Source organism: Neurospora tetrasperma (assembly GCF_000213175.1).
Source record: "Neurospora tetrasperma FGSC 2508 unplaced genomic scaffold NEUTE1scaffold_81, whole genome shotgun sequence".
In the NCBI taxonomy this organism is placed as follows: domain Eukaryota; kingdom Fungi; phylum Ascomycota; class Sordariomycetes; order Sordariales; family Sordariaceae; genus Neurospora; species Neurospora tetrasperma.
In genome coordinates, this window is record NW_009799179.1 from 5880646 (window position 1) to 5896861 (window position 16216).

Sequence of the window (16216 nt, forward strand, 5' to 3'; positions counted from 1 at the left end):
TTTAAAATAAATATAGTCTAATATATATATAGTCTAATCGAATATTTTATTACTAAATATAAGAAATAATAGCGTCGGCTATAAAAAGGGAAAAAGGGACCAATATTAATTCTAAACTTTTTTTATTTCTTTAAATCTTTTTCTATAATATCTCCTACTTTTATAATATTTATCCTTACTTCTAAAGCCGCTACTCTATTTTAAGTTATATATAATTCGTAGGGAGGGGGCGCCGCCGACGGAGGGGGAAGGGGGGAAGAAGGAAGCCGTTTCGGTATAGTATAAATATTCGCGGCTAAAAAGAAAAAAAAAGAGAGAGGTTAGTATAAAGGTTTTTAAGTAGGAGGGGAAATAAAAAGAAAGAGGTAAAAATAATATACCGGTTAATAAATCCCTTCTTATATAATTCGGTAATATTCCTTTAAATATTTATATACTAATTTAAATTCTTTCTTACTACCGCCTTAATTATAGCGCCGGATACCGTCTCCTAAATAATAATCGTATATATAATTATAGGTAATGCCCGGTCGTACTATTTACTATTATTATAATAATTAATATATATAGTACAATTAAGTATTATAAAATAAATCTACTTTATATTTAAATATATAATATAGGGGATAGGGAATTCTTTATAATTAAACTATAGTAAGAAGGTTAGCGACGATTCGACGTTAAAGGAGAGAATTTAGGAGAGCGGGATATAAAAAAAAAAAAAAAAAAAAAAATTATATATTGCGCTGATACTTTTTTATAGGGCGCGAATTTAAAAGGGTTATAGTAGTAGTAATAACTATATAACGGGGGCTAGGGGTAATAGTTAGGGGAGGGGGGTATACCGGGGTTTAAAGAGGGGGCGTTAAAGGGGTTAATGCCGGCGGGGAAGAGCCGTAGGAGGGAGGGCCGAAGGGTAAAATATTAGAGCGAACGGAGGGGGGGCCGGCGGGCGAAGTATTAGAGCGGGCGGAAGCGGGGGTTAATATTTTATTCCTAATAGGACGAAGAATTTAAAAGTTAGCGTCCGGGGGTAAAGCCGAACTAATAGGGGGGGATAATATATAATAGGGTATTTAAAAATATTAGGGGGGTCGGGGAAAATAGATTAATATTAGGTAGAGAGGGGGATAATATTATTTATTTTAAGGGATTAAACCGCCGTTAGAAAAAGGAAAAAAGAGGGAGAGGTTTAAAAAGCGAGGGGAAAGAGGATTATATATATAAATTTAGAGAATATAAATACTAAAACTACTACCTACTACCTATTATTATCTACTATTAGCTATTATTTAGTATAGTAATTACTATATTAGATAGAAAGTATAGATACGTTGGTCGGTAGTATAAGAAATAAATTTATAATTAAAATAGAAGTTGCGAATATATTAGAAACTAACTGTAAGAGTAGGTAGGAGAGGGGTAGAGAGGGGGAAAGAGGGGGGTAATATTATAGGGTTAGCGCCCGGGTTATAAACTCTAATCTCTAGAATTAGAGCTATCGTTAATTATAATAGCGTAGAGTGCGTAGCCCCGATAAAAACCTCTCAGCGCCGGTGGATCCGCATTTCAAATAGACTTTTCCTCCTTCATAGAACCTTAATCAAGCTATACGACCAGCACCCGTATTAACCGTGCTGTCCCCGTTACAATTTAAAGGGTTTATAAATTTATAGTAATTATTACTCCTTTAATAGTAAATTACTATTCGAAGTTGAATAGAATAAGTTCTTTAATAGTAATAGTAGATAATTATTAGAGGGTAGTACTAATTTTATTTAGGATAGCTTTCGCTATAATATCAGTTTATTATTTTAGTACTTTCTAAATACTTCTTTTAATCTCCTTCAAAATATCTTTCTTTAGGTTATTAAAATCCTTTTTAGTAATAAATTGGTTGGTTCTAGCCTTATTATCCTTGGGTTACGTAGATTTACTCTTTCTAATACGAATTTATATGAATTCGAAAAGTAATTGTCGAATTTAGTATTAATCTTCGGTCGAAATAATATTATAATCTACAAACTTATTCGCTTTAGTAATAAATTTCTTTAATATTTTATTATTTTCCTTTATTTTATCCGAGGTTTTTATAGTAAGTACGGTTTCGGGGTTATTATATACGGAGATTTCTTCAAGCGGGTTGTAAATACTATTCTCGAGCCTATAAGTACTGCTATTAATAGCTATCGGTAGTAATAACATAATACTATCGCTGCATTCATCGTAGGATATTGTAAAGAACGTAAACGACCCTCCTAAGTCGATTGCTATTATTAATATTCGTTTTAGAGTACTCCTCGACTAGAAATCAGCGTTTCTGGTTTCGGTGTCGTTTTTCGGTCCTTTATATATATTACTATAGTTCCTATTATATTAACCCATTCCGCCTCCGCTTTCCCGTCCTATATAAAATGTAGGTCTTTTCAGAACTTTAAAAGAGGAGGTTTGTGTTAATTTTGAGTATTTTGGCTGTTAGCCGCAGTAAATCTTATATAAAATTATAATCTTATCTTTATATATCTTAAGTAATAAAATGAATGAAAATCATTATAATAACAGGAAAGCTACTCTGAGAATAGCCTTTTTGAGCTCTTTCTAGATATATAATCTTTATAATACTCAAATGACCCATTCATATAATATTACTTTAATAGTAAACCTTTGCTAGTTATAATTACTTGAAAGGTTTTATATACTTATTCTTTTAAAGAATAAAATTAACTATATAATTAAGAGGAAAATACTTAGAGAATAACTTTAATTAGACGGTTTTAGTATTATTATACTTATAATACAGGGACTACTCATAAAAGTAATACAACCTCAAGGGGGTAGTATTTTATTTTGTACTATTAGATTTCTTCTATTCTCAACTTTATTAATATGATAAATATATTATCTACATATAGAGAATAATCTTAATGAGGTGGTTCTAATAGTACTATTTTTATAAAGTATAGATCTCTCGTTAAGATAATACAACCTTAGAGGAGTAAAAGCTTTAGAGTTCTAAGCTTTGCATTTTAATAAATATAAGTTATATAGGAAAATAAAAACTACTATTAAAATTGGAATAGAAAACTCTATATAAAGGTGATTTATATCTATCCACGTTAATTTTACTGAATATATAATACATAGCATTACTTTATTTATTCTTATATAAGCAATAGTCAAAATGTTCCAAATTAGCTCAAACTTACTACTACAAAAATAGGGAGTAGGGTAGGATTTAGAGGTTAAAATGAGTTTAAGAACTAAGACTAATACTATTATACTACTATGTGGAATTTTTTAGAATTGTCCCGACGGAACCTATTATATATCTCTACTATTATACTAGTAAAAGTGCTATAATCTATTCATATTTGTTAATATATACTAATTTATTATTAACGGGTTTGTATATATATACTATTATTAGGGCTTAAACTGATAGCTAATTGTAAAATAGGTAGCTAGCCTACAATAAACTTAAATCTACGTTAGTAGTCTTATAGCTGCTAATATCCGCAGCCTAATACTAATTTTGTAAGAATAAATAATTATAAAAGTAGGTATGAACAAGAACATAATTGAATACTAGTTTATTTATTAGTTTGGTTTTTTAGCTATAGGTAAAATAAGAGAGATCTAGGACTTTTATTGGTTCAGAGAGAGAGAAACTGGCTCCGTTTGAAACGTTATGGGATGGTAGCCAGGGTTAAAAACGCTATGGAAACTATTTTATACTTCTCTTCGTCTTCTTCTAAAGCCCTCAAAGACTAAAAGATATAAGACAGCAGTCCCCTACAGCACCCATCCGCTCAAAACCCAAATATTTCTCCCTTCTAGTAGCCCGAGAGTTGAAATGGGCGTTTTTGTACCAAACTAATAAACAAACCAGGGTTAAATTATACAATAGGACATTCCTACGAATTTCAGTTTTGGATTGGGCGCTCTCTATATCAGTAGCAGTAGGATCCATCTACTACCCTAGGTTTTTGGAACTCAGGTAGCGATTCCATTTATGGCAGCAAGTACTATGTGTATATCGATGTGTCTTTTAAGTTGCTGTGGCGTGCAGTTATCCAAACAGATAAGATGCCCATTTTGTCCGCTTCCATTTATACCCCATATCGCATAATGCACATGCCGGCCAGTTCTACCTAGCGCAGAAATTCGGTCAACTAGCAAATAGCTAATGCATGAAAACCCTGGATATCAAGCAAGGTGTGCTCCAAACCGCAGGCAAGATAGCGGTGGATAGTGTTGTAGAGCTGTCACTACATAATTGAGCGGACATACTTATGTAAGACGTGTGCTGCTTCCTGTGCTTGCTTAGTTGTACTGTCGGGCGCTCAAAAAGGAGATTTTCAATTCTGGATCTCTCGAATTTCTACGGTAGTATATCAACTTTCATTACTTCTTTTGTTCGGGTGCGGCTGTTGTCTGTTTGAGCGTCCATTGTCGCGCCTGAGCACATTGGCCTCAGCCCTCTGTAAAACTCAAAGTGTTCACCTGCAAGGCCTGCTGCGAACACCCGGCCTCCACACTGATGTGTAGCTGAATTGAAGGGACCTGCACGGTAGAAACACTGGGTCCCCGTCCGTAGGTACGTCTAAGTACAGTGGTTTTCGGCTCCGAATTGCCACTTCCACCGGAACCCACCCATGCACACTAGATACCTACTATTCCACCTTGATCCGATTCCATCTTCCCCTTCCCGCGTCCCGGTATCCCAACTACTCCACGAGGGTCCGAGGGTCTCCTAGATCGAGGAGGTAGCAGACTGGTCGGTCCTAGTCGGTCCACATCCTAGGTACCTATTCTTGTGGTCTCCTCGAATTCCGACTTCGCCGTGTCACTGACGGACACCCGTTCGCCTACCAGCTGCGACCAACAGCCACAACATCTTTGACTGCCCTGAGATTTTCGACAATCATTCGCGCCTGTCTTCACAACTCTTCTTGCGCCCGGTCCGCCCTTCTAGCCGACTCTGCCTGCCACTTCCGACTGCCTACCTCCTGTCGCTTGGTGACAATCGCCGGCGCCGTTATCACCTCGCCCAGCGATCCATCCGAGTCATCGCATTACACGGCGGCGCATGCACCTTGATCGACGCGCAGTACCCGCTTGCGAACCGCGAACTTGAAAGCGACGAAGACTGCCCGGTCCCGACCGATCCTTTCTCAACGTCACTCGCCTGCTCCCACGTCTCGACGGCTTCGGTTACGCAACATCACGTCTTTGGTCTATACGGTGGGAAGAGCCATACTTCTCCTGCCGGTCAATTTCGACTCTTTACTCTCGACACTGATGCTTTACAATGTTTGAACTGCGACCAGCTTGCGTCTTCGACACGAAACACATCGACCATCGCAGCTGTTTTGTTGCGGAATCGGTAAAGAGGAGGTGGTGCCGCTCGCCCTAAAAGAAACCCAAAAAAAAAAAAAAAAAAAAGGCCACATGAATCATCTCTCTAGTTTGCACCGGTTCTTCCCAATCCTTTCTTGACCCTGGGCACCCTTGGCCAGCAGACACCCAGAGAGATGGATTCTCTACACATCACCGAGTTTGGTTCGGAGCGATATTTGGACAAGGTTAATCGGCCGCAGACAAGCATCACGCCACCACCTTCCACTGCCGCGCCGACCTCACAGTTCCTTCTTCCTTTCAGAGGTGCCTACCCTCCCGAAGCCGAAGATGCAACAATCAGGGCTAGCGAGCAGAAGCGTACCGAGAAGAAAGGCTTTCTCAGTTTTCGAAAGTTTCATGCCAAGGCGACATTGAGCTCTACCTCGTTGGATCAATGCGAACGTCGCTTCTTGGCCACAGAGCCGTTGCCCCGGCAAAGCACCTCTTTCGATCGACAATTCCACTTTTTGCCTACCGAGCTGCAAGTCGAGATCATTGCCTCACTGCCACTCTCTGACATTCTCAACTTGCGACTGGCATCGCGGTCGCTACATGCTTTAATATCGCTCAATGAAGCCCCCATCGCACGCCATCATCTCGATAACCACGTCCCAGCTTATGCCAAACGACTATACCCGCCCCCTGCACCATCGGCCCTGAATCTTCACTATCTCTGCGGAATATGGCACAGGCTTCATGTGGCTGCTAAGCTATCTTATTTGATGTGTGAGTGGATATCGCGGGAGCTCTTCCTTCGAAACACTGAAGAAAAGAAAAAGGCCTTTGCGCCTCAAAGGGAACGGATGCGAAGACGCCTGATCCCCCTGCTATTCACCATTTTTCATTTTTTCGAGATCTATCGGGAGCACCACCTAAAATATCTCGCCGAAAATGACGGCAAGGGCCTTCTCCGAGAACCCTACACGATTAACCCTATAGAGGCCCAAATTATGAGTTTGTATGATGACAAGACCTTGCTTCGAGTACATGAGGTATTTCCCTTGGTTATATCCTCCTTCTGCCGGCGCCTTCGTCCGCCGTCGTATGTCGGCCTAGTTGAAAGGTCGATCAGGGGTTATTTGAGGGACAAGCCGCCGGATGAGGTGCACGTTGCAATCCTGTGCATTGGGGGCCTCAGAGAGGTGGAAAGGATATGGGAGGTGAAAGGATACAATACAAGACGGGCGGCCGTGGATAACTGGTATAACTCCATCACACGCGACACGGCCGAGCAAGAACCCAAGAAAAAACGGGGTATGCTGGGGTTGAAACGCAAGAAGTCCTCCTTCGGTATGGGAAAGAATTCGTTAGGAGACGCGGTGGTGGCCAATGCTCGGGTTTTCGGAGAAGTCAGTATGACGGCCAGAGATCCGATGAGCGATCTCGTTTTCAACACTAGCCTATCCACTGGCAGGCCTATGGGGCCACTGGCTAGGGACCAGCTGAAGCTATTGCTTTCCGACCTCCCAATACTGCAAAAAATCTTTCTGGAAACCGCCGAGGCCCTGATTCTGGAACGGAAGATCGTCGAACGTGCTTCTGATATTAAGCGCAACGCTCAAATATTCACCGATCTGATCTGCGAAGACAGGCTTGAAGAGGAAGACCAGTGGTGGTATGGCACTGTTGCCCCCGAGTCTGTACGACCCAATCTTGAGGCCATCGAGGAGGATGTCCTAGAATGAGTAAGCTTAGCAGTCCATTCATTTGTCCTGTCTCCGGTGCTCAACTACTGCAGCAGAAACATGAAGGGTGTATACTTCACATACCACAGTATTGGTCTTTTGTTTCCTCATCAACACAGCCACAGTCCTGCGCATACTGAGATGGCTTCACCAAGCGGATGCCCATGGCGTTTTTCATCAATCTTTTCCTATTTGCACTTTGTACCAGGGTATTCATATCAAAAGCATTTGAAGGCGTTGCATTTCTTTTTTTTTTTTTTTTTTTTTTTTCCTTTTTTTTTCCAATGGTATCCGTATTTTCTTGCTTTGTCTTCTTTTCAAATTCTATATGTAGTCTTAGTTTACGACCGGAGTCTTTGAATGGTATACTAGAGCCACAAACTAAGAGGGCCACTTGTTAAATTCTCTGTTGAACGTGATGCGGCTAGATCGAGCGGCTCAGAGTTCCGCATACTTCCCTGGCCTTACATTTATTGTCGCAAAGCATACTATGTATAGCACGGGATCGTAATAATCACAATAACATGGTGTTCTTTCAAGCTACATTTCGTGGCTTGTCCGAGACACTACACGAACGCAACGCATACATACCTCTAATGAGCTGCACAATTATCAGCATCGGATAGCGCGAGGGTTCGTCCTGCGCAAAACAGCATCTTAAGGTGGTCTGAAAGTACACCAATTCAAGGTGGCGCGATCCCGTCAGAAACAAGTTTCACTGATAGTGTATTTGGTTATACAGGAAATCAGTTGAATGCTCTGGAATCTTTCACACATCTATCCTACGCTCACGAAACTGGGCGCTCTGTAGCTGGTCAATGACACGATTGATAACTCGCGAGGAGAAGAGATAAGAAAAATACATAACAAGCCTCCGCAGTATTTATGTAGAACTCGCATTTCCCGGAAACCCTTTTGCTCGCTCGTTCGGGCGTGATCGGGCCAAGATAAACCATCGAATTACTTCACTGCCGAGCGCGAATATCGGCATCGTAGTGGTACATTCATAGGGACAAAACACTACGTTGTACTGCATTCACTCGGATTCGTTGTCCTCCAAGTCCAAGCCAATTTCTCTTCGAGCATGGGTGAGCCGACCAACCTTCCCCTGCGTGAATGAAGAGGCAGACTTGTGGACTATCGCCGTCCAAGCTCAAAATACCTGTTGTTACCTCCTAATGATGGAAGTCCGGAAGCATCGAAATTGGCCATGGTGCTCGCAGTGAAAGGCGTTCCTGAATTTGAGGTTGACCTCACACTAGCGGTGTTTATAGCGTACCCGGCGCCACTCATGGCCAGAGCCCCTTGACTTCCAGCGCTGTCGAGGGTACTTGGGTTCAAAAAGTCCCACTCAGTGTTGTTCGTCCCGGCGAAAGACTGCATGTTACTGATGGCTTGAATCCCTTGACTAGTCGGGTGGGTTGTGCTCGAGCGATGCAGTGCTGTTCCAGGGTTCGTTGTATAAGTCGGTGACTGATGGACCATATTATGCGTACTACTCGTTCGGTACGTCGAAGCCGCAGATGGCGCCGACGACTGACCCTGTTGTGACCCGTAGGTCGGGTTGCTTGTACTCCCAGTAGACCCTCGGTAACCAGTGTCTGCAGAGCCAAATGCGTTTGTTGATGAAGCTGTGAACTGGGGTGATTGGTGAGTAGAGTAGGCGCTTGCGGTCGTTGTACCTGTGGCCAAGTGTTGTTGATAGCGTTGCTGTGAAGCTACTGACTGCTGAGTTCCGCTGTAGTGGCTATGGCTATTCTGGTACGGCTGTTGAATAGAACCGTAGGGCGGTAATTGATGGGTGTTTGGATACTGCTGAGCAGGGGTAGGCTGTGGTGTTGTCTGGGCTTGTTGTTGTGCAGTAAAGTTTTGAGTTTGCTGCTGAGGGGATGGATAGCTATGCTGATGCTGGCCTTGACTATATGGCGATGTTGAGGGGCGGTACTGCGTATAAGGATGGTTTGCCCTATTTTGCTGCTGAGACATCATGGGGCTTGGGGTCTGGGACTGGTGAGCTTGTAATTGTGCTTGAGTACTTGGCTGTGAAACAGAGGTTTGGTGCTGCTGCGATGACTGCTGCGAAATCGAGTGCGGTCGTTGTGGTTGAGGTTGCTGTGCTGATGATTCAGGTCGAGGGTGGGGCTGTGATTGTGACATGGAATGTTGTGTATGCGATTGTGACGGTTGTCGTGAATGTTGTTGGGTCGGTGGCTGCCTTTGCTGCGACTGTTGCTGTTGATGATTTTTTGTTACTATAGGTCTTGGAACAAGGCTGTGATGCTGTGACTCAATGTTGCTCTTCAGCTCCAGTTGCGCCTGTAGCTGAGCTTCATAATTCTCCAACGTCGGAGACTGAACGTCGAAGTGACCTTGAGGCGAATGAGCTAGCGGCATAACTTGTTCAAGAGACACTGACGACGACACAGGGGTCACTTCTGACCCTATTTCAGGGGCCGTATGAAATGTAGCGGGGGCGGTCGCAGGCGCTTGATTTGGACGGGGAACTGGTGCGGGAGTGGCAGCTTTTATCTGAGAGGAGACGGCTGGCTCGATGGAGCCTGGAACTGTCATATCATTCGACTTCTTCCCTTTAAGTCTAGAGTCTCTGCTTCTTCGTTGCCGTTTCGCAGCGGGGATTCCCACTCCCGTCGTGATTGCAGGGATGTATTGAGAACCCTGCTGAGTGGATGATGTCGGCAGAGCAACTGCGCTTGAGGACGGAGTTGTCGAACCGATCCCGTTGATGTTGTCAACGACACCAACATCTTTTGCAGTCTTCCGTTTTCGCTTCTGGCCCGCATTGCCAGGCACCTGAGCAGAGTCTATAGTAGTCGGAGCTGGGACCGTACTAGTTGATGGAATCTGTAATCCTTGATCAGAGTGGACGCTTTGCTGAACTTGCTTTTGGGTTGGGTTGCCATTCAGTCCCACTGTCCGTTGCTGTTTAGCAATAGATGGTACAGTGGTCTGCAGTTCGTTTGGTCCTGAAATGTCCGTTTCTGTGGGAGCGTCCACCTGCGTTCTGGGAGCGGAACCCTTTGGCCGCGATCCCTTTTTCTTGGCCGACTGAACAGAAGCGACGGAGTTCACAGCAGTAAATGAAGCATTGGCCGGTTGATACTGCGTACCTTCCAATGTCTGTGATAACTGAGCAGAAGTGTAGGAATCATCCGCTGGCTGGACTGCCTGTCTTGGAAGAACGGCGGCATCGGACACCTTTGGCCGATTTCTTGACCCCTTAGGCCGGCCTCTCTTCTTCATATTCCCCGGGGTCTCAACGACAAGACTGTCGTTGCCGGATCCATGATGCTGTATGGTACGCGCTGGAATAGTCGCTGCTACATGGCTGGTAACCGTATCCGGCCGCGTTATTCCTGGAGCTTCAACATGAGCTGGTTCACGGTGAGGGCTTGCGGCTTGGGCAAGCAGCATAACATTAGCATCCACCATGTCAGGAGTGCTTGTATCGCCGCACTCAGCGTCGACCCAGTTCCTATCAGTACCAGCCCCTCTGTGTGTCCGGTCTGTATCGGGGATGTCCTTGCTAGAGCCCTTTTTCAAGCCTTTGTCCTTACGCACCTTGGTGGCCTTGCTCCCTTTTGGCCTTCCCCGTTTTCGCCGAACTGGTTCAGGTCCATCCATTTGACGAACAGGGGCCAAATTTTGCTGCCCATTGTTACCTCCAAGTTTTGGAAAGATTTCGGCTATCCAGCCAACAAACAAGCTTCCCGAACCATTCGCCTCGGCGCTTTGGGGAAACTCACCGTTCGCGGGCGGCGGAGCACCAGGTATGCCTCCGAAAAAAGCGAGGGCCTTGCAAATCTGATCAACGACAAGAAGCGGCTGCAGGCTTCGAAGGAGCGTCAAAAGACGTGCTTGTTCTGATTTGGTTTCGTCGGCATTCAAGGGAGTTTGGCGGCCTGACATATAGGGCGCCTGAGCGGATGTGGTGGCTGGAACGAAAGGCTTCGCCGTCTCATCCGGTAACTGAACAAATTTGCTTCTCCTATGAGAAACATAGCCATTCTCGAAAGCTCGTTTAGCGGCCAGCTCCGTACTCTCGCTCGTACGTTTGGCTTGAGCATCTCGTTCTGTTGCCTCGGCCCTCCCGGCCACCCCCATATGCATAACGCTGAAGTTCCCCTTGGATTCATCGGTTTTTCCTTTGAGCTTACTTGGAACGGGGTTCCGAATCCGGCCATCCCGGTGAGGGCCGTTCGCAGCGTCCTGGAGGTTCGACTCGGCCGGGGTAAGAAGGCCAAACCCGCCTTGAACGGCGGACGCAGTTGCCGAATCAATGGCGATATTGGAAACTCTCCCGACAGCTACAGCCTGATTCGCAGACGGGGGAAGAGACGGTACGGATCCCGGCTTTGGCACCGGGACCGGAGTCACTTTCTGAGCGGGAGTATGCCGGCCTGGCGCGGAAGTAGTGGCATCGGCCGGCCTAGCAGCCTTTGGGCCTATGAGAGCAACATGACAGCCAGTCAGCAACATGCACCAAGTATATGGAGGCGAAATGCACGAAGGGTTACTCTGGCCTACCTGAAGCTGTAGCCATGGAATCTCTACCCGCGGAACAAGCTCGAGTGGCACCCGGGCAGTAAATGTTGCTAGTGGGGCAACGGGCAGAATCTGGATTGGAGAGCCAGAAGGGGGCAGGGCGAATGGAATCCTGCTGTTGCCGCAGAGATTGAGGTCAGAAGTGCACAGCTAGAGCTCCTGCTGTTCACATATTACTAGGCGACGGTTTCTTAACCCTGGATGAGTGCCTAATTGTCTGTTACCGGGCGCAAGATTAGGGACGGACGATTTGATGGCGGGAACAGAACGAAGACGGGTAAGGGTAAGCGTATGGTGGACGGATTCAGATGCTGCTGAATAGGCAACTCTGGAGAGGTAACCAACGAGATCGAATCCGCCGGCCGCGGCGATGCTGCCGGATGTTCAAAAGGGCGCAGCAAAACTTGATGTGCCGGTCGGGGAGTCGCAGCGAGCTGACTGGTCGCACCATGGACGAGTGGAAAATGATAGCAACTGAAATGGCTACTGTGATGGCAACTGTAATGGCGCGCTTATGGTCCGTCTTCGACCACGGAACCTGTCACTATGTAAACGCCAGACGCCGCGGCTGCGTTGGAGTACGCGCCTCCACTGTTGAAATGTACGTTGTAACGCTCTGTAGCCGGCCAAACTCGGCCAAGCGCGGAGAGGGAGAGAGAGCACAATCGCGAGATGTGTGCTTTGGGGGTCGCCAGAAAACCGAGTCGGGTTCGGATGTTGTTGTGCGGAAATGTACAGTCGGCCCTCGTGGTCGGGCTGTGCTGCTTGAGTAAAAGCGTGCGGGGATGACAGGTTGGCCTGCAGGCGCTCGAGGGCACTCTTTCCCGGTCGAAGGTAGGTAGAGGCAGCGAGGAACCTCAGACGAGATTGACACCTACAGAGAGGGCCACCGGTGTCTGTGCCTGTATACCTCTAGCTCTCTATGTGCTTATAGATGGCAAAATTGGCTCTAATTGTATCCTCCAGGGAATCACCTCATCACACGGCACTGGAGAGATTCTCCTCCAACACCTGACATTCATATGTCTCATCGTCGTGAGATTCCCGTACTGCAACGCCAGGCTATAGTTAGGTATAGACACAGGCAAGGTAGGTGTTCAAACACAATACCTCTAGCCACAATGGATGTGTACAGTCCGTGGCTCGTGCCAGGCCCGTCATGGGCGCCAGGTGCACCTGAGGCTCCAGGGAGTGACGACTTTCGCTTCCACTTCCGGGCACTTCTTGTAAAGTACCGCTGGCCCGTCGGTGCCTGTCTCCAGGACTTGCCTAGCCGCCTGAGTTGGTAGAGGTTTTTAATCCCCAACCCTCAAGCTAGAGTTCCTAGCAGAAGCGCATGCGTAGTTCGTGCCTCAGTGCTGGACAATGTACCATCTAGCGGTACTTAGGTTCGGTGAATTATCAGGTTATCTCTAGTTCGTGGCCTGTCTGGTGTACCAGATTTAAGGAGCTACCGCGCGTACGGATTGGGGCTCAACTCATCACCTCCCCTCCCCTCTTACGTAGGCCAGCACGGCCGCTCCCCACTCTGAACCTCGCGGATAGCTCTACGTTGGATCGCCATCCATCGTTGTCAATAACAGTCCTATTCACCCTTTCTCATCACTTGCCGCCGCCGCATTGCCCCTGGTCGAATATTCCCATTCATCTCTTCATATACAGTCTGAGTCAAGTCCCGCCTTCTCCTCGTCGACGCGGCTCCTCCCTGATTGCTGCCGAGTTGCGCACATACAGCCCAGCTTCACCATCACGACAGCGAATTTCTCTGGGTACAGTGGTAGGGTGGGCATAGAAGCATCGCTTTCAGTGCCCGAGGACCACCGACCATGGCACCGACAACTCGCTACTCGCTCGTCTCTCTTCCTGTCCGCATCTTCGACGACGAGCCCCTCTCCGAGCTCACCTCCACCATTGGTCAGGACAATGGAGACATACTCGAGTTCTCCATACCCTCCTTCAAAATCGGTACACTTGATGCCTTGGTGCAGCATGCCGATGACCTGACAAAGCTCAACGCCATCTGTGAGGCAGTAGTGTCCAAAGTGGCCGATTCCCTGGCAGGCATTCTTGACGGGGACGAAGACAAGATATCGCAGCAAAAGATGGTGAACGATAGTAAGCATTGCTCCTCCGTAGAACTGATGGCGCCATTGCTACGTCGATGATGCTAACAATGCCCAGAGCCCACGGACAGCTATATTTGCTCCTTCCAGTGGAACAAGGTTCGCTACCGAGCTGAAAAGCCCCTGGGCGAGTTGATCGAGAATCTACAGAAAGATATCCAGAACATCGATAACGATGTTAAGGCCAAGTTCAACCAGTATAATGCCGTGAAGACGAATTTATCTGCCTTGCAAAGAAAGCAGACGTAAGTCACTCAATGTTGCGCCGTCTCTCGGTTACTCCGCAAGGCACTGACTGCTCTTCAGTGGCAACCTTGCAACCAAGTCCCTTACGCCCATAGTCCAGCCTGACGTCCTTATTCAAGACTCTGAATACCTGGAAACACACCTGATCGTGGTTCCTTTGAGTGCACGCAAAGACTTCCTTCGGAGCTACGAAACCATTGCCGAAATGGTTGTACCCAGGTCGGCTCTTCAGATAGCGCAAGATGACGAGTTCATCCTATTCGCCGTTACAACCTTCAAGAAAACCAGTGCCGACTTTTTGCACAAATGTCGCGAACACAAGTGGACACCCCGTCAATACAAGTACGTCGAGGGTGGAAAGGAGGAAGAGCAACGCGAGCTTGAGCGCATGGTCAGGGAAGAAAAGAAAGTCTGGGGCGAAGCTTTGCACATGGGAAGGTCAGGTTGGAGTGAGAGCGTCATGGTCTGGGCACACGTCTTGACTTTACGTGTTTTTGTCGAGACAGTGCTGCGATACGGTCTGCCTCTGGAGTTTGTGTGTGCTCTTGTCAAGGTAGGGCTTCGATGAGGGATGACGACAGTGCGACTTACGCTGACACTGTGGCAGACCACCCCCAAGCAGGCCAAGAAAGTCAAAACTGCTTTGGACAAGGCATACTCGTACCTCGGTGGAAACGCCTTCGGGAGAGACAAACGAGGGCGGTTTACTAAAGATGATGCCTCTCTAGCATCGGAAATGGCCGCGGCAGGTTATTCCGCGGGTGATGCCAACGAGTACACGGCTTATGTGTATTATGAATTTGAATTTCCTTGATGGGTAGGTTTTAGTTCAGAGCCATGCGGTGGCGGCGACAGCAACGACGGCGGCGGCGAATGATAAAATGTGCGCACTTGGGCGTGATTCTCACGCACCATGTGTCATATACGTTGTCAACAGTAGGCATTACTAGATAGGTATTCTCCCCTTGAAAGCGCCCGACAAGGACAGCACATCCGCTCGTGGTTTCGGTTAATGACTTCATTCAGCTTTCACGCACACTTAAACGGGTCCCCAGGTGTGGGGTGATTGTATCCTCGTCCAGTTCAAGCTTATCTTGTCTCCTTAGTTCCGCTGATGAGACCAGCCTCGGCCAGGTAATCTACAATCTTCTTGACGCACTCCTCCACGCTTAGAAGGTCTGTCCTGATGGTAATTTCAGGCGACTCTGGTGCCTCGTAGGGCGCCGAAATGCCAGTGAAGTCCTTGATTTCCCCAGCGCGGGCCTTCTTGTACAGCCCCTTGGGATCTCTCTTTTCGGCCTCAGCAAGAGGAACGTCAACGAATACTTCGATGAATGGAAGCACGTCATCTCCAGCCTGTGTCGAATTTGCGTGGAGGTCACGCGCGATCTGACGGTCGGCGCGGTAAGGAGAAATAAACGAGGTCAGGGCAATTGTGGAAGAGTCGGCAAAAAGCTTGGCTACCTGAAAGGGCAAAATCCAAGGGAGTAAGCACGAGAAGCAAACAGAGTGAAGGGGAGAAAGCTTGGGAGCTGGTGGATTGGACATACCTCTGCGATGCGCCGAATGTTCTCATTGCGGTCCTTTTCCGAGAAGCCAAGATCCTTATTCAGCCCGAAACGCACATTGTCACCATCCAGCCGGTAAGCGGCCAGGCCGATGTGCAAGAGATGCTGCTCAAGAGCGGTTGCGACTGTCGACTTTCCCGATGCTGACAAGCCTGTGAACCAGATGGTGAAACCACGCTGGCCACGCAACTGGTTGCGTTCATGTCGCGAAAGCGACGGATGCCAGGTGATGTTACTGTATAAGCCACGAGTCAATGTCAGTCAGTCTTTCTACCTCTCCTGGAAGCCACGCAATTCTAGCAAGAGGCGGATAAATGGGCGGGAGAGGATCTGGACTTACGTCGCCATTGTGACTGTTCGCGGCAACTGTGATCTAGAGTTGTGATGGTTGTGACTGGATTTCGGGCAGGTCCTTTGGCGCGCGCAACAGGCAAAGACGGGCAATAGAAATGGAAAAACAAGGATGCGAATGACTCTGAGCTATTGTTACCACTCAGTATGTTAGGTCCGGTGTAAACGCCGATGTATGTATCGACCCGCCTCCTTGGTTTAGCTAACGTATTGCGCAATCGCTCTCAGCGGCCCTTTGTGTGACAGAAGTGGGCCCGACAGCGCCGAGTACCGCAGTACC

General features: G+C 47.0%; 4 protein-coding genes across 4 annotated transcripts; 2 read left to right on the forward strand and 2 right to left on the reverse strand.

Moving 5' to 3' along the window:
* Positions 1–5140: 5140 nt before the first annotated feature.
* On the forward strand, positions 5141–7305 carry NEUTE1DRAFT_91560 (uncharacterized protein; the record flags this gene model as incomplete). The annotated part of the gene is made up of 3 exons (XM_009858163.1): positions 5141–5386; positions 5469–7085; positions 7142–7305. The coding sequence occupies 2 exons, from the start codon at positions 5312–5314 to the stop codon at positions 7083–7085; spliced, it is 1692 nt and encodes a 563-aa protein (XP_009856465.1).
* Positions 7306–8222: 917 nt separating this feature from the next.
* On the reverse strand, positions 8223–11646 carry NEUTE1DRAFT_142686 (uncharacterized protein; the record flags this gene model as incomplete). Its single annotated transcript, XM_009858164.1, has 2 exons — positions 8223–11548; positions 11631–11646. The coding sequence occupies 2 exons, from the start codon at positions 11644–11646 to the stop codon at positions 8223–8225; spliced, it is 3342 nt and encodes a 1113-aa protein (XP_009856466.1).
* Positions 11647–13474: 1828 nt separating this feature from the next.
* NEUTE1DRAFT_54812 (uncharacterized protein) lies at positions 13475–14831 on the forward strand (the record flags this gene model as incomplete). The annotated part of the gene is made up of 4 exons (XM_009858165.1): positions 13475–13763; positions 13830–14016; positions 14078–14552; positions 14625–14831. The coding sequence occupies 4 exons, from the start codon at positions 13475–13477 to the stop codon at positions 14829–14831; spliced, it is 1158 nt and encodes a 385-aa protein (XP_009856467.1).
* Positions 14832–15106: 275 nt separating this feature from the next.
* Positions 15107–15933, reverse strand: NEUTE1DRAFT_142688 (adenylyl-sulfate kinase; the record flags this gene model as incomplete). The annotated part of the gene is made up of 3 exons (XM_009858166.1): positions 15107–15481; positions 15568–15820; positions 15926–15933. 3 exons carry the CDS (start codon positions 15931–15933, stop codon positions 15107–15109), a joined length of 636 nt encoding a protein of 211 aa, XP_009856468.1.
* Between the last annotated feature and the right edge of the window lie 283 nt (positions 15934–16216).